We start from the raw sequence: 25,792 nt of genomic DNA, 5'->3' as shown, positions 1-25,792 counted from the left end.
CCTTAAAATAGTGTGTTTGCAATCCTTTTAGTATCAAAATTACACAGAGGGTTGTAATAACAATGTGAAATAACATATGTTTGTTCTTTTTGCTTCAAAGTTGAAACATTTAGTTTTTAGAAAAAGTGAGATGAAGCCTACGTCTGCACTGCAGGCTTTTGGCACAAGACACCTTTTGCCCATGAGTTTCTGCGCAAAAACTTCTTGCGCAAGAGCACGTCCGCACCTCATGGATACTCTTGCGCAAGAAAGCTTTGATGGCCATTCACAGAATGGTCATCAGAGCACCTGTGCTTTTTCAGATAGGCTCTTTTTGCGCAAGAAACCCGTGGAGCATCCACCCTTGCCTTTTTGCGCAATAGCTGTAGTGCAAAAAGGAGTAATGCCTCGTAAAAGGAGGTTTACCTACACTGGCAAAAGCCCTCTGTTCTGTCATTTCACTGCCGATTTACTTGCGCAAAAGTGCATTTGACGTGTGCAGTGTAGATGTAGCCTAACTGGTCAATTAGATCAGCTTATGTCATAATGTAGACAAGACCTAAGTCCGCACTCAGGAGTGGGAATTGGCATATAAATAGTCTCAATAGCATGCAGTTACAGTGGAGTATTTCTTATTTAAAGAGACTATATAAACTTGTCTGCGGAGAGGCTGACTTACAAATAACTGTTGTATTGGCCAAAGTAGGTAAATTAATCAGAACTTTGTTTCAAGCTAGTTAAATTATTAAGAATCATTTATGGGTTTAAAACAATTAAAATATGGATACAAATGAGAAAACACAGGAATTTCTTTCAATAACCTTTTTTCAATAGGTGTATATATAGCTATCTAGAAGTTCAATAGTGGATCATATAATTAGACAAAACATTGAATGTACTATACTATATCAGAGCTGGAAGGGGACTCATCTCATGGTGGTATGTTCAGTATTTTACTACCTAGTCCAATAAAAACAAGGTGTAATTTCACTTTTTCTCTAGGGGCCTGCCTTTCCCCCTTAAGAAGAAATTTCAGTGATATTTTTTTTCAGAATTGTGTTCTGATTCCACAAATATTAATATTAGATAATAAAAATAGATCTGATTAGCAGACAGATTTTTCCAATTGGGTAAGAACTAGTGCAGTAATTCTACCAGTGTATCTTAATTCCATTTTTAGTCTCTTTCAGAAGATAAAACTGTGCAAGATGTGCTACGAAATCATTTCCACTGCAGCAAGGACCTGCGATCACTTCACATGCTTTTGGTATGTATTGATATTTGTTTCTAAAACATTGTGAAATCTCATGAAATTGTTCATGCCTATAAGCTGCAGTATTTTCTATACAAGTTAATTAAGCTTTACTTGAGACATCTTATTTTATTCAAATTCGATTATTTATTAAATATGAATAATTGTGCTCGTTTATGACAAAAGGCTTTCATTTAAGGATACACTTACAGATCATGAGTTTTCATTGTTTGAGTTTATAGTCAGCTGCTTCTTTCATACTTAATAGGCTAATTTATTGATGGTCAAGATAAAGCTTATTCAGTGATAGTAGCATTTATGCCAATTATTTATTCAAATTTGTGTTTCAGCCATTCAGCATTCATTGCATCCATTTGTTGAACCATTGCTGTCTTATTGTCATATTTCATTTAGAGTCTAAATGTGGACAGGCTGTACTGTTACTCAGTTCTAAGGTTTTTCTTTCTCCCGTATTGTCTTCAAAACACATAACTCAAGCTGAGTCTGAGAGCTGTAATAATGAACTATCCTAGCATTAGCTACTAGATTATTAGCCACTTTGTGTTGTAACTTCCAATGTAAAGTAATGCACATGCCAACTTTATTTATACACATTTCCAATTGATTACTTTAGGAAGCATATCAAATGTCACAAGTATGGAATGTATTTGATAATCAGTATTTCAGTAGAAGAAAAATTTCTCACTTTATTTTCAGATGCTTGCTTTAAGTAGCATAACAGTATCTCATCCATTTATGACTGGAGCAGATCTTCTTGAAGCAAGCAAGTTGTGCAGAATGGACTCAAAAGCGAACATCGTACATGGTAAATTCCAGTATTTTAAATTTGAATAATTTTAGTGAATTTAGATCTGCGAAGGTTCTAATGTCATGGCCCTTAAGTTCTTCTCTCTCACCACACACAGTTCATAAAGCAGTGTCGTCTTCCTCACAAGTCCTTACCAGGGAGTTAAACTAGAGGGAATCTTTCTGCTTCTGGGTAGGCTCCATCCACTATTTTTCCATTACATCCTGTTCCTTACTTCTGAACAAATGAAGTGTCTCTGGTCCTCTAGTTTAGGTGTTTGGTTGATACAAGTACTCCCTGTTTTTATATCAGATATTTTGACTCTTGGTCTCTGACTCTGGGAGAGGCCAGACAGCACATACAAGCCTGCCCCAAGCTCCTGTATTAAGAACTTAAGAACGGCCATACTGAGTCAGACGAAAGGTCTATCTAGCCCAGTATCCTGTCTGCCGACAGTGGCCAATGCCAGTTGCCCCATAGGGAGTGAACCGAACAGGTAATGATCAAGACATCTCTCTCTTGCCATCCATCTCCACCCTCTGACAAACAGAGGCTAGGGACACCATTCCTTACCCATACTGGCTAATAGCCATTAATGGACTTAATCTCCATGAATGTATCTAGTTCTATTTTAAACCCTGTTATGGTCCTCGCCTTCACAACCTCCTCCGGCAAGGAGTTCCACAGGTCGACTGTGCACTGTGTGGTGAACTTCCTTTTATTTTCGTTTTAAACCTGCTGCCCATTAATTTCATTTGGTGGCCTGTAGTTCTTATATTATGGGAACAAGTAAATAACTTTTCCTTATTCACTTTCTCCACACCACTCATGATTTTATAGACCTCTATCAATCCCCCCTTAGTCTCCTCTTTTCCAAGCTGAAAAGTCCTAGTCTCTTTAATCTCTCCTCGGATGAGACCCGTTCCAAATCCCTAATCATTTTAGTTCCCCTTCTCTGAACTAAGAAGGCAGGATAAGAGACAGCCTGAAATTGGGAGGTGGCATGGGTTCCAGAGTGGCTTAGAGGATAGGGCATTTGCCTGGGCAGCACAGGGTGGTGGCTTCATGTCCTCCCCGCCTATGCAGGCAGCAGCCAGGCAGGCAGTACCAGTTGCCCCAGGAATGTTTCTGGCTCCTGTATTAGGAAGGCAAGATAAGGGATACCTTAAAGGTAGGGAGGTGGGCTCTGGAGTGGCTTAGGGGATACTACAAACTTTAAATTAGAATTTAAGTCTTGTCAAAGGTGTTGTAATTAGTGTATGGGGAAAAGAAGTTCCTTAAGTACAGAAAAAGAATAGCATAGAAATGGAAGTATGAGGCTCCTTGCTCTTGATCATCTGTCTTTCCTCATCGTGGGATGAGGAAATAATTTTCTCTGTAAAAAGAGCCACAAGTTACTGTTAGATAGTGCCCTTTGAAGCAGAGAAGCAGTTTCCTAAGTTACATCACTATTCTGTTTTATCACTTGTATTGTCTAAGACCAGCAGGGAAGAGTGAGATGGGCTTGGAATGTGGTGCTATTAGTATACTGCTCACATGAAGTTCTCTCTCTGCCTTTCATCAGTCTAGAAGATACTTTTTCCAATGGCTAAACAGGACGGGTTTAAATGAATGAGCTGATTGAATAGAACCAATAAAACATCTGATAGTGCTGCAGGAGGGAGCCAACTTGAACTGAGAAATTATTCCTGCCTCTTCCTTAGTCTGGGGGTGATAAGACAACAACCAAGCACATGCTTCTGGTGTGCTACCAGAGTTGGTTATTTACTGTATAAACTCCATCATAAGCCCGTTCATACATAAACTGACTTCCTTCCAAATTAAAAACAAAAGTTAAATGCAGTGACCTTGTTCATAAGCCAACTGTGTATCGGCTGTTTGCAAACTTCTGGTCCCAGCTCTTCAACATAAGCTGCTGGTGCATCGGGACATTTTGTTTACCTGGAGTAGATGCAGATCCCCCTGTCTGTGATTTGCTGTTTCTGGCCAACAGGAGCAGTGGGAAGTAGCCAGCGCCTAACCACAAACAGCAGCCAATGAGAGCTAAGGGGCTCCATGCCTGCAGACACTCCAGGCACATAAAACATCCCAGCCTGTCAGAAGTTTGCGCTGCTGGGCTGGGAACTGAAGTTTGCCAACACTGCTCCCTGCAGCCCCAGTTTAAAAAAAAAAAAAAAGTGGATGGAATGACCCATTTATAAACCAACCCCCATTCTTTACCACATCATTTTTTACCAAAACAAAATCTGCTTATCATCAAGTACATATGGTAAGTCTTTTTGGATCCTCAGCTGTTTCTGTATGTTCAGATGATGTCTCAAAATGCTTCTCTTTTGTGGGCATTGTAACAATCTGTATTTTGGACACATCCATTGGCTTATTGCAGGTGAGCTCTCCTGGAAGACCTATCTGAGGACTGCTCTAACTTCAGCTGCAATAGAATTCAGCCACCCCCTATATTGCCCCAAGTTTCATAACTGTGCCTATTGTTATTGATTATCGGTCTAAACCGAACAATAAACTTCTGGTCTTAGGTATCCAAAAGACAGGCTGTTCTTTAGTTAATGCTTGCATTATTTGTTTCAAAATACTTTGGCCACAGCTCTAGAATTCATTTGCCCTGTTGGCCTAACAACGTAGGTTTGTGTGTTTGCATTTTAAGTTTCAGGGATCACACTATAAGACTCAAATTTCAGTTTGGTTTTATAGTGAGAGAAGTTTGTTCTTTTTTAGTCAGTTTACTAGTAATATGGCAAGGAAAGATGCATGTTCATATAAACCGAAAATTAATTGCTGGCTTTGGCCTCTGCCTCCCCCCTGAGATTTTCATGATGGATACTATTAGTTGTGACAGTGCTTGGTAAAGATAACTGTTTATAAGAAGGTTAACTGAGAATATTGAATAGCAATGAGAAATTTACTTGTTTCTAAAGTTATGGGCTGAACTGAAGTAGCTCAGAAAATATACAAATGGCAAGATGAGTAATGGAATGTCCAAATGGTAGAACTGTTAGCAAGATAAACTTAGACAGACACACATGGCAGGTGAGCTGTTCTGTCTTGCTGGAACAGCATCTTTTGTTTCAAAAAGATAAGTGTTTGAGCTACACAGTGCTGCTGTTCAGTTCTGTCTTGTTCATTTAAAAACACTCCAATAAACTTGGGTGAGGCATGTTTTTTTTATTGGACTATATGGTGTCTCTAATATGCTGGGACAGATGTGGCTACAACTACAATGCATACACCAAGATCAATGTCACATGCTATAACTTAATTGTTTGAGCTCAGGTGTTCATGTAATTGGAGGATGGTGATACACTTATTGAAAGGAAGATTAACTTGACGGTTAGATACAATTTAACTTAAAATTGATATTGAGCTTCTCTAAGGCTTTAAGATGGAAGGCTTTAGGTATCTTAAAGCGTTTCCCAAATGCCCGGCGCTTATAACACAGTGCACCAATTTATCAGGCTTTTGGAAGGAATGGAATTTAATTCTTATAGCTTTACTCCTATAATATTTGATAACACGTCATCTTAGTTCACTTCCATCTCCCTCCAAAATTGTATAAAGCTGACTATATCAAGTAATCAGATTGAAAACAAAATTAAAGCAGCCCAGTCTCTTACAAGACTTGAAATAATAGCAAAAGGTAAGTCACTTTTATTTCAAATACCTATTGTATTCACATTTAACAAAATAGCAGGAAGTTTAATCTAGTCTGTTTATGGAGCTGTTGTTCAGCCCTTAAGTGTGTGTGTGTGTGTGTGTGTGTGTGTGTGTGTGTATATATATATATATATATATATATATATTAGACGCACATCAACAAGTAAAGATACTATCAAAGTAATGCTATACTGTAAATATGCCTGTATTTTTAATGTGCCCAGAAACATGTATGTTTGTGAATATTTTAAAACTTTCTTTTTCTCTATATAGGTTTATCTGTGCTGGAAATCTGCTTAATCATAGCTATGAAACACTTAAATGATGTTTATGAAGGAGAACCATTTAATTTTCAAATGGTCTATAATGGTGAGATGAAAGCCATTATCACCTTTAAAATATATAAATATCACTTTACTGTTACTTAAGTAATATCACTTTCCTTGGTACAGAATTTCAGAAGTTCATACAACGGAAAGCACATTCCATGTACAACTTTGAGAAACCTGTTGTTATGAAGGTAAACCCCCTTAGTTTGTAACTTGTTTCTTTGCGTACCTAAATACTGATTTGTATTGGGGTTATAGTTTTATAGAAAGTACTTTTAAAAATATTTCTGTTCCATAGTTGAAGATCTAAGGGATTTTGCTATTTTGAGTGAAGTGATTGGACACGTGGTACTTGTACTGCCATCCACTATCTGGGTTGTGTAGCTCTTTATACCTGGTTAAATAAAGGCAACTTTGGGGGGAAGGGAAGGGTATTACTTCTGATTTACTGAACCAGAAACATTACATACCTTATGAAAATGGACTTTATTTTTAAGGCATTGAGTAGCTGAACACAAGCACCTGTTGCTATTTATCAACGAATAAGTTGGTATGATCTGAATTTAGACCGTAAGTCCTTCTAGTGAGTGGCAGTGTTTCAGTTGATATAGAACCTTTTATTCAGAGACAATATTCAGATACTTGGCAGATGTTGAAGAGTTGCTTTTTGTGGCATGTATGTTTTTTTGCTGCCCTCATCTTACTCTGATAGAAGATGTAGGACAGGTAGTATTAGTCTTGATTCAGAATTAAGTTTAAAGGCCAATGCCTCTCAACCCAACAGGTCTCAAAGTAGCTTAATTAAGCTTTTTAGATATAATGTTTGTATTGTGAACTAAGGTACCAGTTCAGTCTCTTGGTGACCTTTTATCCTACCTGCATCTTTTGGGCATAAAACTAGGGATGATAGGCTACGTCTATACTACAAGCCTCTTTCAAAAGTGGCTTTTTTGAAATAATCTTTTGAAAAAGCTTCTTTTGAAAGATCGTCTAGTCAGCCACCAGTATTTTCAAAAGAGAGCCGGGCAGTCTGGATGCTCTTAAAAAAAAAAAAAAAAGGAAAAAAGAAAAGCACTGTTTGCGTTCAATAATGCCTCTTTTCGAAAGAGCACTTTCGAAAAAAGACATTATTCCTCATAAAATGAGGTTTTCTGCAGTCAAAACTTCTACATTCTTTGTATTTAATTTTGAGAGAACACAGCAGCAGTTTAGATGCAGGTAAAGCTTCTTCGATAAAAGGCCACTTTTTTCGAAAACCCTGTAGTCTGCACACCCTAAGTGACTACTTGACTAGTCTACTACCCACTAAGCGTAAGTTTATTGGGAAATTCCATCGACTATTCAATTAGCTAATTAATCACTACTTAACATCCCTAAATAAAATTAGACCTATTTGTCACTCACAGAGAAAGGTGTGGTCCACTCCTTGAACGTAGTTCAGTTTGTCTGTGCTGGCAGATACAAGGTTCCTTGCTGTTAAAGCAAAACTGAAACAAAACAAAGCTGCTGCTCACTTTTGAATGAGTTGTGCTGCCATCATTTTCTCCCTGGCCTTTATTTAGATTTGGATGAGACTCCAGTGCTTTCAGCCTTTCAACCTCAATTTCTAGTTTCACAAAATGCAGCATAGTGGAGAAGTTGTGCTGATTTGTTTTGACTCCCAGCTTTTTCAAACTGACTGGGCCTTTAAGTGTGGTCACAGCCTTTTGTGCCAGGAAACAGACAGGTATGGCTGTGCTTGGAAAAGTGTAAGTAGCCTGAAGACTTGGCATAATAGATCTGTGGACTACATTCCTCAGGGAAAGGAGGTTTTCATATAAGAATAGACACTTTCTTCTTCCATAAGGGTACAGCACATACCTGAGCTAATGGGAAAAACCTTAACTTGACTTGCTAGATATTACAAAAAAAGCCTTTTTCTGTGGGGAGTGAATAAATAGGATTTTAAAAGTTAATGTGCTCCAAGGCTGTACTGCAAGTCTCACTTTGCTAAGGGTTAAAATGACTACTCTGATTTCTGAAAATTCTTCTACGTAGTGGTAAATAAGCAACTCTTGTAGGATAACCTTCACAACTCATTCATCCATTTGCTTTTCTTCTTGGGGAAATAATTGCCTCAAACTGAAAAGCATCTCTACCACCCAGGTAGTCACTCTCATATGATGGAGTAAACTAGCTGTTGCTATTCAAGTTTGAGAAATCAAATCAGGAAATGCAGAGTTGAGTTTGTAAGCTTAGAATCTCCTTCCTTAAAATGAGTTAAGCAATAGACACAAGAAATTAAAGACTAATTTGTATTGTATTAAATTTAATGCCTTTAAAATCTTTGTATCTAGTTTATTAATCTTTAATATTGTAAATTACATAAGTCTAGCTTGGGTTCATTCAAATCTCAATGAGATTTTAGTGGAAAAGTTCCAACTCACTTTTTATAAATTTAAATACTACTAATGGCTGAGATACAGCACTCTTTTCAGTTCTCCCTTTCTAGATGAGCCCTAGCAACTGGATCTTACTATCCAGTTTTTATACAGGCTGTCTTGATTAAATTGAGCAATCAACTAAGTTTCATAACTCAGTGAATTAATTGATTCTTCAAACTTTTAACTAAGTTGTCTCTTCTGTACTTACTGTGGCTGAAGAGGTACAAAAACACCATGCTTGAAACTAGCAAACCACTTTTTTCAAATTTGCATTGATCCCCTCAAGCTCTAGCACAGGGGTCGGCAAACAATGGCTTTCAAGTAAGATACGGCTCTTTTGAAGCTCGAGCCCAGTCCCCCTCTTACTCTCCCCAGCAGTAGGGAGCCTGTGCTGGCATTACACAGCAGGTCTGGGCAAAACAGTCCAGCCGTGGACACAGCAGGGAGCCCCCTAGACAGATGCTCCTGCTCAGAAAAGCAGCTGTGGGGCCATTTGTGTTCCACAACTAAGGTGTGAGCCAGAAGGGGAGGTGGAAGTGGTGCCTCTTGGCTGCTTCTGCCCCCGTATAATTCCATTGGCTGTTTCTGGCCAATGGAAGCTACCTGTTTCAAGAACAGGCAGCATGAAAAGCACCACTCCCCCTTCCCTTCAGGCTCTTAGTCACTGAGCACATGGCCATACAGCCAGTGGTTGGAGATGAAGCTCCTGCCAGAGAACTGAGCTGGGCTGCAAGTCTCACTGGTGAGTGTCCCGGATAGCGCCTGCCTGTGGTACCCCAGTCCCTCCTCTCCTACTCAAAACCCCTTACACCCTCAAACCAAACCCTCTGCCCCCCTCGAGCCTAATCCATCCCCTGCACCAGATCACAATTCCTTCCGGACTTACGTTACAACTCCCTCCTTCACCCAAAATCAATGGCCCCAGACCCAAAAAAGATTTCCCACGCCTAGCATAAATACAGATGCTGAAATCTTTTGTTGGCCAGGCTTCGTTTTTAAATCAAGTAAAATATTATGCCTAACAAGCCTCCATCTGGCCAGCATCACAAGACTCCTGCATCCCTCCCTCCCCACACCTGCCCTGAGTCCCCTTCATTCCAACATCCCCTGCCATAAGATTGACAGAAGACAGCCTAAATGCATGCATGAAGTTAGATTCACCAGTTATTTCTTTGAAGTTTACATCATATGAAAAGATGCAAGTCCCATTAAAGTTTGAGTATGTTTCATTTATTCTGTTATTGTCAGTTATCAATATTAAGTTGCATATTTTCAGTCATGCAAATGGGCATTTTTATACCACTTGCTCTGAAATTTGATGTAGTTTGTTTCTTTAATTAGAAAAGGTTGCCAACCCCTGCTCTTGTAGGAAAATCAAGATTGAACAAAGCCTTTTAAAAATGAGTTGTGTGCACAAAATGGAGTGGAACATATTGAACTGTTAGTATACCCTGCATGTATTCTGCTCAGACATTCTGAAAAATTCCAGTTACTATATCAAGCCTGAGAAACTTAAATGTCCTGTTCTTGCAAAAACTGAGCAACCAAAATGAGTATAAGTAGCTATATTTCAGTCATAGTAGTTGCTACTACTTCTGGGTGTCATAATGAGCTATTCAGAATGGTAGTTGTAGCCTAGAAAATGTGTACTCATACCGTGGACTGGCTTGGTTTTTCCTCCCTGTAGGCGTTTGAACATTTACTACAACTAGAGTTAATAAAACCAGTAGATGGACCATCTGTGCGTGCCCAGAGAGAATATCAACTAATGAAGCTGCTTTTGGACAATAGTCAAATCATGGACGCTTTGCAGGTGTATCCAAACTGCCCAACAGATGTGAAACAGTGGGCAACATCCTCACTGAGTTGGTTGTGAACTTTCTGAAGCTTATTAAAGCACATCAGGGTGAAATACAGTAAGTTGATTGTATTCTGAGTATCATGCACTGAAATTATTCTCTGAAAGTTATACAGAATTTTTTTAAATATAGCATCCGTGTCAAATATTTCATTGTACTGAAAATAAACTTGAATGAGATGTTTACAATGTGTGGGAAGTCTAAACGAGGGCTGTTAAATATTGGTTAATTGAATAGTCTATTAACCTCATGAAGTCGTATTGGTTACTCGACTGTTCTATAGTCCTCAGCCGTGAGGCCAGGAGCGAGTGTGCTCTGGCTCCACCCTTTAGGAACCCCCTGCCACTCCCATGCTGCTGTCTGATACAAGAGCGGATGTCAAGCAGCAGTGTGGATGCCAGCTCCCCTCGCAGACTAGCTGCCTGTCACTCCATGCTGTTGCCTCCGATAGAGGCAGTAGCCCCTGTTAGGGTGGAGGGAGAGGTTTGCAGGTCTGAGCTGCGGGACCTGGCACGAGCCAGAACTGAACTGGGCTGGCTGTCTGCTTGGCTGCTAATACACTTTAATTGCAGAACCATAGCAGGGGTAGGTCCCAGACCCAGTGCAAGTCAGGACTGAGCTGGGCTGCTGGCCAGCCTGCTAAAAAAAACTTAGTGGCAAGAGTGGAGTGGAAGGGGAGAAAGTATGTAGTCTATACCATTAACTGTTAAGCTTTTGCTTATCAGTTAATGGACTATACTATTTCATCCCTAGTCTATAAACACCAGTAGCAGATTAGATTCTTTTCCTAGCCTTCAGTTAAAAATACTTTTTGGTTAATTGCCGTAGTTCAGTTGGGTTTAGGTTTTCTTCAGGTAGGTCAAGGATCTACAGCCACCTTCAGCCAGATCCCCACCTGACTCAGAACCCCCTTCTGAACCTGCTAGGCCAAATTGCCTGTCCACACCTTGGGTGCCTGGCCTGGAGATGTAGGGCCTCAGGCTGTTGAGTCAAGCCCAACCCTAGCCCTCAGTGTCAGGGTGAAGTGCAGACTAACCACCAAATTCGTGGGGGAAGAGGGCAGCAGGTTGATCTAACATTTGTGCAGTCAGTGGCTTATACTCCCCACTCTGATGCTTGAGCCTTTATTTGGCAAAATTTGCAGAATCTTAAGTGTGCAAAACTTTTTTTGGCACAGAATTCCCTCAGGAGCTGTGTTCCCTATAGTTGTGCCCCTGGTGGAGAGATTGTCATGCTTCCCAGTTTCATACCAGAACATGCACAACCAAAAGCATGTGTTCACGTGTTCTTTCCTCCTCTTCTTCCCCTTCCCGTCTCCTCCGAGGAATCCACCCAGGGGAAGATCAGCTGTTGACAGCCAGTCAGGTACTGCATCTCCCAAACCAGCTCTGCAGTTTATATACTTTTATCTCCACAGTCATGGTGAATTATAGATTAACTGTTTAGAAACAACCTGTGAGCAAAGCAAGGAACACACACGTTCCTTTTCAGTGCCTCAAATACCCCAGCAGTCTCTCACTGCCTCCCAACTCAGACTTGTATTAGTAACACTTTCATACTTTCTGCAATGCACAAAGTGTGATGTTTTAGTGTTCTGACTGATTTAGGTATACTATTTTTATTTCTTTTACTTGTCCTGGCTGCACGTGTCATTTTCAGATAAAAACTGACCTTAAACATGCTTGGATCTAACAAGAAGCATACAACCCATGCACATTTTTGTATGTCTAATCGACTTAAGACCACAGTGACACATCCCAGCTTAAGTTATTAAACAGTCATACCCTTTAACCCTATTAGGAGGCATGAGGCTTGAAGATGGTTTGTGGTTCATAGGTACAAAGGCTCCAGTCCAGTAACCACCAGAATGATCATTTAACCTCAGTAAGAACATTTTCAATTTGAACAATAGTAATTTATCTATTCTAAGACAGACTTAGTTATTCCCTTACAAAGAACTTCAATTTCTGTTATTAAACTCCTGCCAAAACTATGGAATCTACTCTATCAGTGACTATAGTGCACCAGTTCTTAATTATCAGCTCTGTAATTTTCTGAAAAGCAGGGATGGGCATAATCTAACAAAACCAGAAAAGCTGGTACAACTGGCTTCCATATAAAGTTGCCAGAAAAGGGAAATAGTGATAAATAGTCCAAGTAGCACATAAGACATTTACCTTTTCTGGCTGTTTTTCCATGGTTGAGGTTGATGGAGTGGAATACCAAAAGTTGCCTCCAAACAAATCCACAGTAGGGGGTAATAAAACCCAAATTTGTGGACAGAAGCGTTATTTCAAAGGATACTGAAAGTGACTAGTAAAATGCTTTCACTATTTCGGCTGACCTACAGTTCTTGGGTTCAGTTCTGAATCTCCACTCTTCTTATTTATAGGGAGAGGGAAGGGAGTGTCTCCCAGTCTTTTGCAGCTGTTTGGTTAACAAATACCCTGCTGAAAACTGAACTGAATTCTGCCTCCTAGTAAGTAATGCAGGGAAACATTTACCTTCTATGTCAAATGCAAGAAATATAAATTAGCCTCTACTCTGCTTCTCAATTGTAATGCTATAAATATGGCCGGGGGGAGGAAGAGGGAGAAGGGGTCCTCTCTAAGCTTTTCCTGTGCAAGGTCTCTGAAGATCAAGTGTCACAGCACAAAATGCACCTAGATTCCAAGCCCCAAGAGAAGGTATGAAAAGTTGAAAAAAGGCATATGCAAGTAATACAGTAGTCACTTAATTTTTATTTAACTTTTGGGGGTAGGAGCAGAAAGAGCATACATTTTTATTTATACAATATTTAACAATCACTTTTATCCTGGGCTGGGGTTTTGTTTTTGATACTTGCAGAAAAATAGCAAGTATAATTTGACAGTAGTACAACAACCTGTGCCCAAAACAGATAAATACAGAGTAAAGCTAAAATAATTGCTTACCAATATCTTGAGAGGTAACGAATAATATTTATGGACTGAGACTGCATTAAAAAAAAAGTACTGCTGGTTGAATATCTGAGGTAAATGATGTTCCATCAAGGATGCTACTTGTATCATTTTGCCCATAAACCTGCATATAGCTTTCTGTACTTTGTACCAAATGTTCCTAATAAAAATAAATGCATTGAAAAGGTTGAGAAGAGAAATCAAGAAATATTCACTTCTGTTTGTTTACATTTTAGCTGGCACTCCAAAACTCTTAAAGCTACTCTACATGAATTTTGCTATTTCAAATAGAAGGTACAAAGTGGTCAATTTCCATCCTGATTTATAGTTTCAAAACACCACCATGAATGACAACGCTAGTTCAGGAACTTCAAGAATTGAGACACAAGTCTCATCTGAAATGCTAAGGTACATGTAGTAGTAGGTGTACAAAGAGGAGTCATGCATCATGGTATATAAAAATTTCCTAGTATCTAACATGAACTAAAAAAAGGCAGGGCTTGGACTTCAAGGAAAGCCAAAAGCTGGCCAATCCATCAGTCCTGTGGCAGTTATACAGCGTTCATTTAAATAGACAGGCAAAGCCAACAAGTTGGAAGTGAGAGCCAAGGGACTGACTTTTCTTCACAAGCCAAAATACAGTGAACCACCGGAATAGACCATATATGTACATACACACACCACCACACATGCTGTAAGTACGAAGAGGGACAATGGTCACTACTTCTGCTAGTAAGTAATGCCAGAATATTTTCACTAGCTTAGTTCTTATTTTTTCTTATCCTCATTCATGAATCTGGCTCAAACATTTTAACTTGCACATCAGCAATATTTACTGTACTATAAAAGGAACACAGATGGGTTAAAATGCCCTGCAAAACAGAAATCTTATGTATAAGAACAGCTCACCAAAGTTTCGTTATTTCACCAATTATTAAAAAAAACACTTTTACCATGAACATCCTTTTCAGTGAGATACTGTACTATGCTGTCAAAAATGAGAAAATAGTTAGTACAATATTCACACACTGTGGGAATTTCTATGAAAATAAATATCCCATTAAATTCAGGCTTTGTGATTTCCCTACATCACTTGCAAACACAAAGTGCACTAGCAACATCAAAAGAGCCCCCAAAGAGCATGGCCACCAGGGCCCATACCAGCAGAAGTTAAAGGATTATGCATGGGGGATGCAAAGCTCATACAGACATGTGCTTAGCTAGGTATAACTTCAGCATTGAATCTTGATAACTGATCCTTATATCATCCATGCTGTTCCTTCTACCTTTGCCAGTGTTGGGTTTAAACATCAAAGAGCAATGCAATTTTTCAGTAAAATATGATTTTTTTGTTCATCTCTCTTTAGCCATGATCACTTGATATATGTTTAAGGTATTGTATCCCTGCAACGAAGGTGGAAGCAAAATGAAAATCAGATCAATAAAATGGGTGCACAAGTAGTTTGTTTTATAAACAAAATGAGCAAGTTGCACCTATACCAATAAAGCAGGATTCTTATGGCTACCACGAAACCCTAGGAGTAAGTGACATACAGCGAACAGAACTGTATTGAATGTTATGCATGAATAACATTGCTATTACTCTTCTTCCACCCTCCCCCTGCTTAGAATATGGTCACCTAGATCTTGTTTATAAATAATGTTATTGTTCCCAGAGATTAAGTGCATATTATATGTAAAATTGAGTGTATTCTGTGGTTTTTACAAATAACTGTTTAAAGATAACATTCACAGTGAGCTCCTGATTGTGACATTAAAAACTTCCTTAAAAATCTAATGCATGATTTAAAAATATGACCTGACAAAATACATAGTATAATACTGGCTATTGTTGGTTCATTACTTGAGTATTTTAGAAATTTTTTTTTTAAACTTTGACCTGTATAAATGTAAAGGATCAAATAACTAGTTAATATTAATTTTGAAAAGCACTTTGGCACCTATGGTCAATTCAGGTTTTTTAAGTTACAGAGTATATAAGGCATGATCTCCTAAACCCTAAAACTAATGTTGGAGTCAGCTGTGAAAGCAATTTTATTATTATTTTTTGCTAGACTGTGCTACCTATGTTGGTGTTCGTTACCTCTAAATAGTCATTGCATATTTGAAATTATAGCATAATAACTAAAGTTATCCCTGATTATTTTAAGCAGTTACATCGGAAGTCTGTGGCTATCATTTTTAACGTAACTGATGAACCCATGTATCACAGACATCAATTATCACTCAAACACGATGGCACCAAACTTAAGTGAAGAGAAGTTGCAAATCTCAAAGCAGAGAGAGTGAGGAGTTGAGGGTAATTAAGCTTCCTGAGGTGATCCTGAAACAGTGATACAGAACACTGCATACAGTTTAGTGAAACAAAATACACTATACAGAACTTTTTACATACATAAATAGGGGGGAAAAAGCCTTTTTTAGAAAGAATAAGAATTAAGAGCTTTCCAGTGTCATAGCTCACATAAAATTAAAAGTCATGCTTAAAATTTTCAAATATTCCTCAGACACAGCAAACCTAAATAATATTCAGTAAAAATGTATGCAATATTTTGGGAACGGGAGGTGAGATAAAAAAACTTTAAGCTAAAATAGGAAGAAAGTTTTGTTTCAAACCCAGCACTTTTTATACACAAGCTAGCACAAAAAAGGGATAAAAACACTGCTTTAGGAATGGCCATTTACTCTTGGCATGAAGCTTAGCTTACCCTTTTAAAAATAACAATGAATTTGTAATACAGCACTTAAAAAACATGGATCAATTTATTAATCAGACTGTTAGTGTTGTCAATCTCATAATTTAGCAGATGTGGAACTGAGGTATACCTTGTTGAGGGAGGTTTAAGTAATGCTTGGAAGCCTCTTTGCTATATCCCACTTGATTACTTTTGTTTATGTACATATAACAGCAGCACACTAAACATTCACAAGCTGTGTCATATTGGCATTACAATAGTCATTTATATAAACACAACAGCAAATGCAATAAAAACAAGTTACCCTTTTTAAATCTGAAATGAAATGTTTTGATTTAAAAAAAATAGCAGTAGTTCATTTAAGGAATTAGTCTCTTCTGACAGACATTAAGAAATCTGATGTCAGTTTTTAAAACACTTGATTAGCCCAGATAGGTCCATATTCTTCATTTATTTAAGTTCCTTAATATTTTGCCACTTCTCAGTCAGACGGGAATGCAGTAAAGTCTCATGTATTCATGTTTGGAAAAATGTCTCATCAACATTCCCAAAAGACTTACCATTCCTCATTTCATGTAGTAAGTAACAACAGTAAGCAATCTCATTAGCTTTAGCAGCTCCAGTTCAGAGTCCTGTTGGTCAGAATGCATAACCAGTATAACTATCATAGACTGGATTCTTTGGGAGGAAAGTCAACATTTGTCACCATTGTGACCACTGTCACAATGTCCTCTGTTGTTATAATATTAGTCAGTCTTTGCATCTGAATAATCCGTTCTTCTACACAACCAGCTGATAATCTGGCTTCTGCATCATGATCCCAGCATTCTTCTATTGTTTCACAGAGCATTGCCATTCCCTAAAAGAAAAATTAACATATAAAAGGAGCTGATAATAGAATAGTTTACGTTGCCTTATGCTTTCCATTCTAGGATCCTGTTTTCAAATGGTAATTTTACCAAACTTAAACCACTCACACTGAAATTTTCTATGCCACTTATCTGCCTCAGATTTTTTTCCCCCTGCAGAATGCTTCAGCTAAATCAGTTCAACTGATTCAGAATGAAATTGGGCAAAATATGGTGATTTGCCCATGCTCAAGTGTCCCACACGACATTGTTTACCTTTGCCCATGTGCATGGCTGCCAGATTCCACTGATTTCCACCTGCATAGATTTTTTTTCCTACTGGTATTACTAAAGTGACATGCATGTAAAGGAAGAGCACATGAAGTGAGGTGTGTGGTGATCGCACACAACATTGACTAAAAGTCATGCATTCTCTCTGAATCCAATCAAAGCACTGCTTCAGTTCAGTCAGCTCACCCCACAAATTCTAGCAATACAAGCACAGTTAGCAGGAAATCATCTTGGTTACAACAATCTTGTGGCCCACTGAGATGGAGGGCCACCCATGCAATTCATTCATTAGTCTAGGTGCTGTTCTAGCATCTCCAGGCAGGTACTTCAATTTGGTGGGGGGAGGGGATCACATATGTTCACTAGAAGTTTGGAAAATTTAACTGTAATCCTCTTAAGATTCTGTCTCTGCTGAGCATAATTCATCCCCTCATAGCTCCTACCTATCAAATGGACTGTACATGGACTATCTTCAAAAGGAGACTAAGCTGGATTTTTCCTCTCATTCCTACAACCTGGGAGCTGCTGTGACACCAATTCAGTGCAAAGAGACAGTTTTTCTCCTATGCTCTCAATGCTCCTGCTGGCCCACAGGCAACACTGAGAAGTAATCAACCTGAATAGAATACAGAGGGGTGAGAAGGGCAGGACACAGACCAGCAGGAGGGCACGAGTGGAGAAAGATGATTGGGTGCATAAGTCTAATAATTACTTCAGGAAATTCTCTAGAATCTGAAAGACACCACGATATCTGAGTCTCAACATTTTCAAACTGTCTAGCAGTGAAGTCCAATGACAAAAGCATTTGTGTCATCCTCCTGTAATAGCTGAAACACTGAGGATAACAACTTCGTGTAGCTAACGGCTATTCTCAGCTAAGATGCTAGAAGATCTATGCCTATATATCTTAAGGGTCCCAACCCTGATGATGAACCATGTGGAGGTCAATATGGTTGACATGATCACATTTTTTCAGGAAGTTATATGAAAAAAAAAAAAAGCTATCTTAAAAGGATATGGGTGGCAAAGTGAAGAACTCTGAAGTTAGAAAATGCCAGAACTGAGGTTTATCCCTACCTTATTCACATCAAACTGTTTAAACCCTTCCTAAGTACAGAATTCTATTCTCCATATAAATACACACACACACACGGCTCACCGAACCGCGGTGAGCCCTGCTCGCCAGCCGCGCTGTCCAGTGATCTGCGCAGATCGCAGAAACCCAGCTCTTCCGGGTTACTTATATTATTTGTATTATTGTACAAATAATAACCTGGCTCTTCCAGGTTACTTGTATTATTTGTTGAGCCCTGTATATATGTGTGTTATATAGCACCTTTCTTATCTTAAAATAGGAGATCTCAAACTATTGGTCCTGTTGAAAATGTGAATGAAATAACTCCAAAGAAAATAAGAATAGAAGCCAGGGTATTAGTAGTCAGGTAATGGATGCGTGCTTACTTTGCAATTTATTGTGAAATTAAATACCCTAGCCTGTTATTAGGGAGCAGTATGCTATCAGAGGTGCTGATTTTAGAGACCAAACAAAAATTCTGACTATTGTGACTGAAAAGAACATACCAGTTTTTCCAAATGTAGGCAATTAATTCTGCCTAAATTATCCTTGAAGTTTCAGGCACTTTTTACATTTCTGAGAGTGTTACTGTGGAGTTAAAGGCAGCTTACCAAAGAGATGGCATCATTTCAGTAATTAGTCTTCATATTATATTTTTAATAACTGCTTAAGATTAAAATTGAAGAGTCATTACACTCAACAAGGAAGTTTAAAATTTTTAAGAAGTAAGGAATCTTTACTGTGAGCCCTGCATTTAAAAACTAAGTAGTAAAAAAGCACATTCGTATACAGTTTTACATTTTCAATAGAACTAATTGTTATATAAAATATTGTATCCAAAGGAAAAAAGTGTCCACGGATAAGAGTTAAAGGCAATATTTCATTCAATTTTACAATTAAAGCACAATGATAGTTTCAGACCATGGTTATTTTACTACTTACTTCAGGGATGGGGAACCTACAGATGTGTTCTGCGAGCTCTGCCTAGCAGGGGGAAGAAAGCAACACTGTGGACTTCAATTCCCCCTCCATCTCTGGCTGGGGAAGGACAGCAAAGGGAAGCTCTGTCCCTTCAGTCACTTAAAGGCTCCAACCGTCGCTCCCAGTGGCCAGGAATCATGGCCAATGGAAGCAGCAGGGGGCGGTACCCGAAAGGGCAGCATAGAACTAACTACCTGTGCCCGCCCAGGAGCTGCACTAGGTAGGCTCCCTAGTCCCTAGCCTGCTACTGCGCCCTATCTCCCACCCAGACCCCACAGCCCTATCCCGTTCCTGCATCCTACCTCCTGCCCAGACCTTGCACCCCCAGACTCCTCTCACCTTCTCCCACCAGACTCCTATCCCAAATCTGTTGCCTGGCAGCTCTCTCCCACACACTGAAACTCTCATTTTGTCCCCATCTCAGACCCCCGGGGGGGCAGGAGAGGAAACTCCACAAAATCCATGAGCTCTAGGCCCCCAAAAGAGCTTAAATGACTCTGTGGAGAAGCTCTGAGCCTCAGCTGGAGCTAGAGGGTAATGAGATGAGTGTTTGTTTCTGCTTCTCAGATGCACCACATCTGAGAGGGGTTTTTCCCTTCTCACTTGACAGCGAGGTCAATGCTGTTTTTGTTTGTTTGCTTCTTGTTCCCCCCGACTCTGTGGGTGAGTGGCCCCCAACCCAAAAGAGGTTCCCCATGCCAGACTTACAGCATGTTTCTGCCAGCATTCTCTTAAAACAGGCCTCTTCTTTTTGTGCACTACAACTTCCTGCATGTCTTCAAGAGATGGATGCTGACCAATTTCCTCTTCAAATGGCAACATGTATTCATCCACTGGCCCTATATTGTAATAATAAAATAAGTTGTGTTTCAGACAACTGGCATACCACAAATTTAATAAGTATGTCAAAACACTGTACAGTCATTAACTCATATAATGCCAAAGTGCCAATATTGTGTATCAGAGTAATTGTGTTCTTTAAAAAAAATCTCTACCATTCCACTCATGAAATTATATTAACAGTAATCAAGCTGAAGGCAAGGGAAACTAGATTGTAAAAAAATAACCAGGAAAAAAGAACAGCAACAACTAAGACTTAGAATAAAGCAAGGTCCAAAAACAGGCTGCAATGTCATCTCTAAGTCCACCATCAAAATTCAGATCCCACACTATGAGCAAAGCGCTTCTAGTGTGAATGCAGCTTCAAGAATCTATTTTAGTCTATACTCTCCCCTCTCAGAACAAAAGAAGAGCATTCTTACCAGTGTAACTACATTGACCCTACAGGGTTTTTGCAGCACAACTATATTGGTCAGAATCATGTTTTCATATACCTAACTTAGGTATATCACAAACTTTAAAAAAAAAAAAAAAAATAGTATGGCAGCACTTGAAAGACCAACAAAACATGTAGATGGTATCATGAGCTTTTGTGGGCACAGCCCACTTCTTCAGACAAGTTTACAATTGGTAGCCTCCTATAGTTAGGGTTGACCATTTTAAGATATGGTTGCCAGATGGCTTCAACAAAAATACCAGACACACTTGACATTACATTACAATCTACATCACCTCTTATTTAGGAAATACTGGGCATTTATATTTTCTCAATTTGTTTCCCGAACAGAAAGCTCAAAACTGGACACCTGGCAAACTTATTTTAAGACCATGTTTTCCGTTTATTAAAAAAATGCTAGGAAATAAATTTAGATTCAATTCTGAAATGAAGTTATACTATACTATTGAAACTTACTTTTCAAAAATTTCAAAATTCATCTTCCTCTGAAAAGTCTGGGTTTGCAAATATCTGCTTTGAAATAAACTTGCTGGGTACTTTTCCAGAAAATAAAGAAGTGCCTCTACCTCAAAGCTTTTACAACATATATGGATACACAAATTATTAGAGATAAGGAGGAATTAAAACTTAAATAATTGGTGCTTCCTTAATTACTCCTTAATCAAAAGCTGAAAAAAATTGCATGCAAGTCCAGGAATTCTCTCTGTTACACATGAAAATTACACTATACCTTTACCAAAGTTTACATGCAAGAAACTTGACTTCACTCCTATTGTGAACAAAACAGAAGCAGTGGCAATTCTGAGGGCAATTCTTTTTAAGTTTCTCTGAAGAAAATTGTATACACCAGCGTTCATTGAGAAACAAGCTTTCAATTATGGAAAAACAACAGAAGATTACATTTAATCCTGGATATTTTTCTTTTCAGAAGCTACTTGTTGCACCATATCTACTCAGAAGAAAAAACAGTGAAGGGGCAAGAGCCAGCACGCAAATGTGTGCAGAGGAACAGAAGGGTTTAGGAGAGAAAAATAATTTAGAATTTGTACACAATGGACTGTGGAAGACAAGAGGTAGTGGGGGAATGTGTAAGCACCGGGAAACAGGAAGCAAGAGTGAGGGGGAAAATGGGGTGTTAAACAGCTTTGCAGCTGTACACCCCAGATTAACTGTCCAGCATGATCTGGCTGCTTTATACTGCTGCAAAGGGCCATTAAGCAGCCAAAGAGTAAAGCAATTTAAGATGGATACTATCAATATTATTAGAAATATCACATGACAGATTATCTTTGAATTTCTTGTTTCGTGTAAGCTTGAAAAAAAGAAACAAGGAAATTCAGACCAAAAGATGTGTTAAATGGATTTATTAAGATTGAAATACATATGAGGTTACAATTAGGTTAATACATATTACAGGAACGTTACAAAGAACAACAGTTTAAGCATGGTAAATTCAGATCTTAAATGGAAATGCACACACACAGCAGAGAAAGAGACAACTTGCTTCTTCATCCCCTTCCCCCTCCCTTTCCACTCCCCACTGATTCAAGGCTTTAAGTACTAAAGTATCAACTATGTATTTTTATAAAAGTAAACATTTTGCTTACCATCTGATGCAGTACATCGGGATGCCAGTTCCCACAGGACTAATCCCATAGCATACATATCTATCCTCAGAAATGCATCCCTTTGGAAGTTTATCGCACCTTCTAATACCTCTGGAGCCATGTACCTTCGCGTACCAACCTTTTAAAGATATTCAAGCATAAAGTGTTACTGCACTAATTTCTTTCAAGACGACAAAAAAGACTGACTTTACTTTACAGTTTTTCTCCAAAATGTAAAAACAATTATAGTCACCATCTTTCTTTCTGATTAAATCCGGGAAGGTGCGGCATCCCCTCAACTCCCTTAGATTTGACAGGTGGAAGATGTTCAATACCTTGATAGTTTGACCTACTAAAATGATTTCCAGAATTCATGGAAGTCTGCATGTATGTTTAAAAATAACTACTTTTTTTCTTCATCAAGCCTGGCCTTTCCCTATCCTCCCCTAAATCTTATTTTCTTCCTGGTTGATGGAAGATGATAATTCCCTCTGCTATTAATCTCAAAAGTGTCACTCAGATTCCTTTAAGTCAGTCGAAGGCAACTGACACTGAAGAAAGGAAGATCTTCAGATAGGATTCTATTTGTTGGCCATTTTCAATTATGAGATTGAAATATATCAATCTGATTTACTCAATTAGACCTAAAATTTAAAAAAACGCATTTCTTCTATTTAAAATTCATTGTAGTACAGAGGGTCAAGACAACGTAAGCCCTTTCCACAATCTTTTGTTGTAAGTTTTAATTGGCTGACCTTGTGAGAGCCTTACGTACTAGGGATGTAAAATCCCATTTAATTAACCAGCACTGTTTAACTGATTAAACGGGGACAAGCAGGAGTGGCAGTGGCAGTCAGCAGGCTCACGCTGGGCAGAAGTGTCAGCAGGAGAGAGATGCAAGCTCCCAGCCTGCCTGGGCTGGGAGCCAGCAGCCCTTCCTCCCCTCCCCCTGCATGCTGTCACTTCTGCCACACGCAAGCCTGCTGACTCCCAGCCCATAAACCCTCACAGGTTGGGACCAGCAGCCCTGCAGTGCTGGAGAGGCCACTCCACTCATGGCGGGCTGCAGGCTGCTCCTTGGTAACCAGCTAACCACTTACCCCATCACATCCCCATTACCTATAAAACAGGACATTTCTGTTACTGTATCATACATTTTGAACACCCTTATCTAATTAAATTTCAAAATTTTCAGTTAACATTTGATGCATCAATGGCCAGAACCCTACCAGTTTTAGGTGAAACTAGAAAAACAAAAAGCAGGCACATACATGAAGCTTCTGCCATCTGTTTAGCAAAGACAAAGCATCTAGTACTTCTACCTATCAATGGTTCATGGCATCCATTAATGCCTTCCACTCTCCTTGATGCAGGAGGGAAAAATGAGGGATCTTCACATAGGGTTCAAGTAAAAAGGGGCATATAAAGCCTCTGGCATGGCAAGGGAATGCAGGACCTTGGAACAGAGAACACATACTCTGGTGGGAGGAGACAGGAAGAATGGGCAGGGGTCACTGAATTGAGGAGGATGGGTAAGTAGCACACAGAAGTAAAAAAGTGGGGTGCTGGAAGATTGCAAAGAGTACCTCATCTGTGCAATAAGCTCTGCGTACAGATGTAACCAAGTGAGAGAGAGAGAGAGTTCTCTCTCTCTCTCTCTCTTATATATCTAACAGCCATTTGTTCAAGAACTTCTCCTGAATGGTAATAGCTAGATCACCAAAGTTGGTATGCAGCTTTCCCTTCTCCTAACTTAAAGCAAGGTTAGGTTTGGGTTGCGCCAGGACAACTAGGAGTGCCAGGAAAGGGACTGTTTTCCATAACATGAAACAGGAGGCTCTAGGCTGTTTGGAGGGACGTGATACTCACAGTGGCCAGTGAGCTCGCAGGGTAAAACTATCCTGCAGAGTGTCCATTGAGGGCAGCTATACCACCAGGGGCATGGCCAGCAGGGCTGGGGTTCCATCTTGCCTGCCAGCAAACTAGGGAAGTAGTCCCTCTGCCTCAAACCCTTTCCCAACTCTCCTGGACCTTGGCCACAATGCCAGAGGGGCACTTTGCTATGGAAGAAAAGAGCCCTTGGTGGCCAGGGAAAGAGGGAAACTGGGAAGGAGAAAAAAAGGGCCCCTGGCAGCCGGGGGGAGAGAACAAGTCCCTGGTGGCTCAGGGAAGCATGGGAGAGAGAAAAGGCTCATGCTGGATGGGACTCTCCTGCCCCTCCTCACCCCCCTCAACACAATATTCTCCCACACAAATCTCCACCCCCTGCCTCCTGCACTGTCCTCTCTCCCCCCGCCCCAGCCCCCCAATCCCGAAGGCCCTATCCTGACTCCTACATTCACTACACCACCAGTTCTCTGCCCTGAAGGACCTGGGCAATGTCAGGTAAGTCTTGTAGTTTAAATGTATGCATTGTTTGTAATTATTTTACATAAATCAATTTACCTGTCCATGTGTGTCACCTGCAGACTTTCCAGCCTCAAACTTTAAAGCTAGACCAAAATCAGCAATACAAGCTGTAAGGTTGTTTTTCAACAGTACATTCTTGCTTTTGATGTCCCTTCAAGTTAAGCAGAAAGAGAAAAAATTACCGAAAGATAACATAAAAAATGTGTAAGAATAAAAGTATTAATGGCACAAAAAGCACTTTGCAGATGCATCGTAATTTGAAAACATAATGTTTAAGTTTCTGAGTATGTTTAAATAACATTAAAGGGATGACAACAAAAGTTAAGAGACAGAATGTTAAATGTAACTGTCCATCCTTAAAATGATCCTGTGTAAATATTTTTAAAATGGTGCTAAATTAAAGAAGTCACTACAGTAGAGCATATCCTTTAACTATGAATTTTTTGTCTTCGTAGTTTAAGAAAATCTTATTTGTAAAATAAATAAATCTGATGTGAAAGTATCAGCATACACAGAATAAAAATGGCTAGAACCCTACTAATTTCAGAGGAAACTACAAAACCAAAAAGGAACACACACATGAAGCTGCTACCATCTGTTTAGCAAAGCCACAGCTTCTAGCACCTCTGTCTATGGTTTCTTTCACTTTGAAGCACAGCGACATTTTAAAAACCCAGTCTTCCAGCCACATGAACCAATAAAAAGGAGAACCTCTTGAGCAGAAATAAGGGCATCCCAATAAGCAAAAGCAAATACTTGTTCTACAAAATGGCCTTCTATCTTCCACTCAGATTGCAGAAGGTTCTTCCCAGAAATCATGACCTTCTCATTTTATTGAGAAGCAGGCCTTGAGAATTACAAAAAGAAGAAAAATGAGATAATTGGCACAGGTCTCAGAGGTTTTTTTAGAAGGCCACCATGTAACAGGCAACTAATGCCAAGATAAATCTACCTGCAACGTGTGGTAGAGAGAAAAGCTTTTCTTTTAAATTACAACCGCCACATCATCAATACTTACATTTTAAGGATGTTAAGGACTAGTCGACTATCTGATAATCAAATGCTTATCGGAGAGTCGAGTCAACTAGTTGATCCCATCCTATCCCCCTCCCCCCCTCACCTGTATCAGATAGAATCAGCGAAGGGGGAGAGAGATGTGGTACTTGAAAGCAGCAGCGCCACACAGAGCGCATACTGAGCTTCATGTGGTGCTGCCACTTTGAAATGCTGAGGCAGTGTTTCAAAGGGGGCAGTGCCACACAGCTGATCCACAGCAGTGCCGCATGGAGCCTGGGATCAGCTGGGTTCC

The 25,792-nt window shown here is 39.4% G+C and overlaps 2 protein-coding genes across 12 annotated transcripts in view; one reads left to right on the top strand and one right to left on the bottom strand.

Moving 5' to 3' along the window:
* Nucleotides 1-25,792, top strand: part of ORC4 (origin recognition complex subunit 4) — a 77,434-nt gene that overhangs the window by 47,580 nt on the left and 4,062 nt on the right. For 4 of the 9 annotated variants that reach the window (XM_014579808.3, XM_075933336.1, XM_075933334.1 and 1 more), the window contains 5 exons: nucleotides 1,160-1,246; nucleotides 1,949-2,057; nucleotides 5,982-6,077; nucleotides 6,161-6,228; nucleotides 10,148-10,509. In XM_014579808.3, the coding sequence (XP_014435294.2) occupies nucleotides 1,160-1,246; nucleotides 1,949-2,057; nucleotides 5,982-6,077; nucleotides 6,161-6,228; nucleotides 10,148-10,336 (549 nt within the window). In that variant the 3' untranslated portion in view covers nucleotides 10,337-10,509. Of the gene's footprint in view, nucleotides 1-1,159; nucleotides 1,247-1,948; nucleotides 2,058-4,425; nucleotides 4,600-5,981; nucleotides 6,078-6,160; nucleotides 6,229-10,147; nucleotides 10,510-11,643; nucleotides 13,216-25,792 lie in introns of those variants that run through there. The other 5 variants (XR_003091649.2, XR_012905160.1, XM_025191041.2 and 2 more) reach the window with 5 other exon arrangements.
* Nucleotides 13,041-25,792, bottom strand: part of ACVR2A (activin A receptor type 2A) — a 134,601-nt gene continuing 121,849 nt past the window's right edge. For all 3 annotated transcript variants that reach the window (XM_006135677.4, XM_075933331.1, XM_075933332.1), the window contains exons 8-11: nucleotides 24,520-24,634; nucleotides 22,075-22,213; nucleotides 19,879-20,009; nucleotides 13,041-16,834 (exon numbers count right to left, since the gene is read on the bottom strand). In XM_006135677.4, the coding sequence (XP_006135739.1) occupies nucleotides 16,640-16,834; nucleotides 19,879-20,009; nucleotides 22,075-22,213; nucleotides 24,520-24,634 (580 nt within the window). In that variant the 3' untranslated portion in view covers nucleotides 13,041-16,639. The remainder of the gene's footprint in view (nucleotides 16,835-19,878; nucleotides 20,010-22,074; nucleotides 22,214-24,519; nucleotides 24,635-25,792) is intronic.

This window comes from Pelodiscus sinensis, chromosome 7 (assembly GCF_049634645.1).
Source record: "Pelodiscus sinensis isolate JC-2024 chromosome 7, ASM4963464v1, whole genome shotgun sequence".
NCBI classification, from domain to species: domain Eukaryota; kingdom Metazoa; phylum Chordata; order Testudines; family Trionychidae; genus Pelodiscus; species Pelodiscus sinensis.
This window is presented reverse-complemented; position numbering and strand designations above follow the sequence as displayed.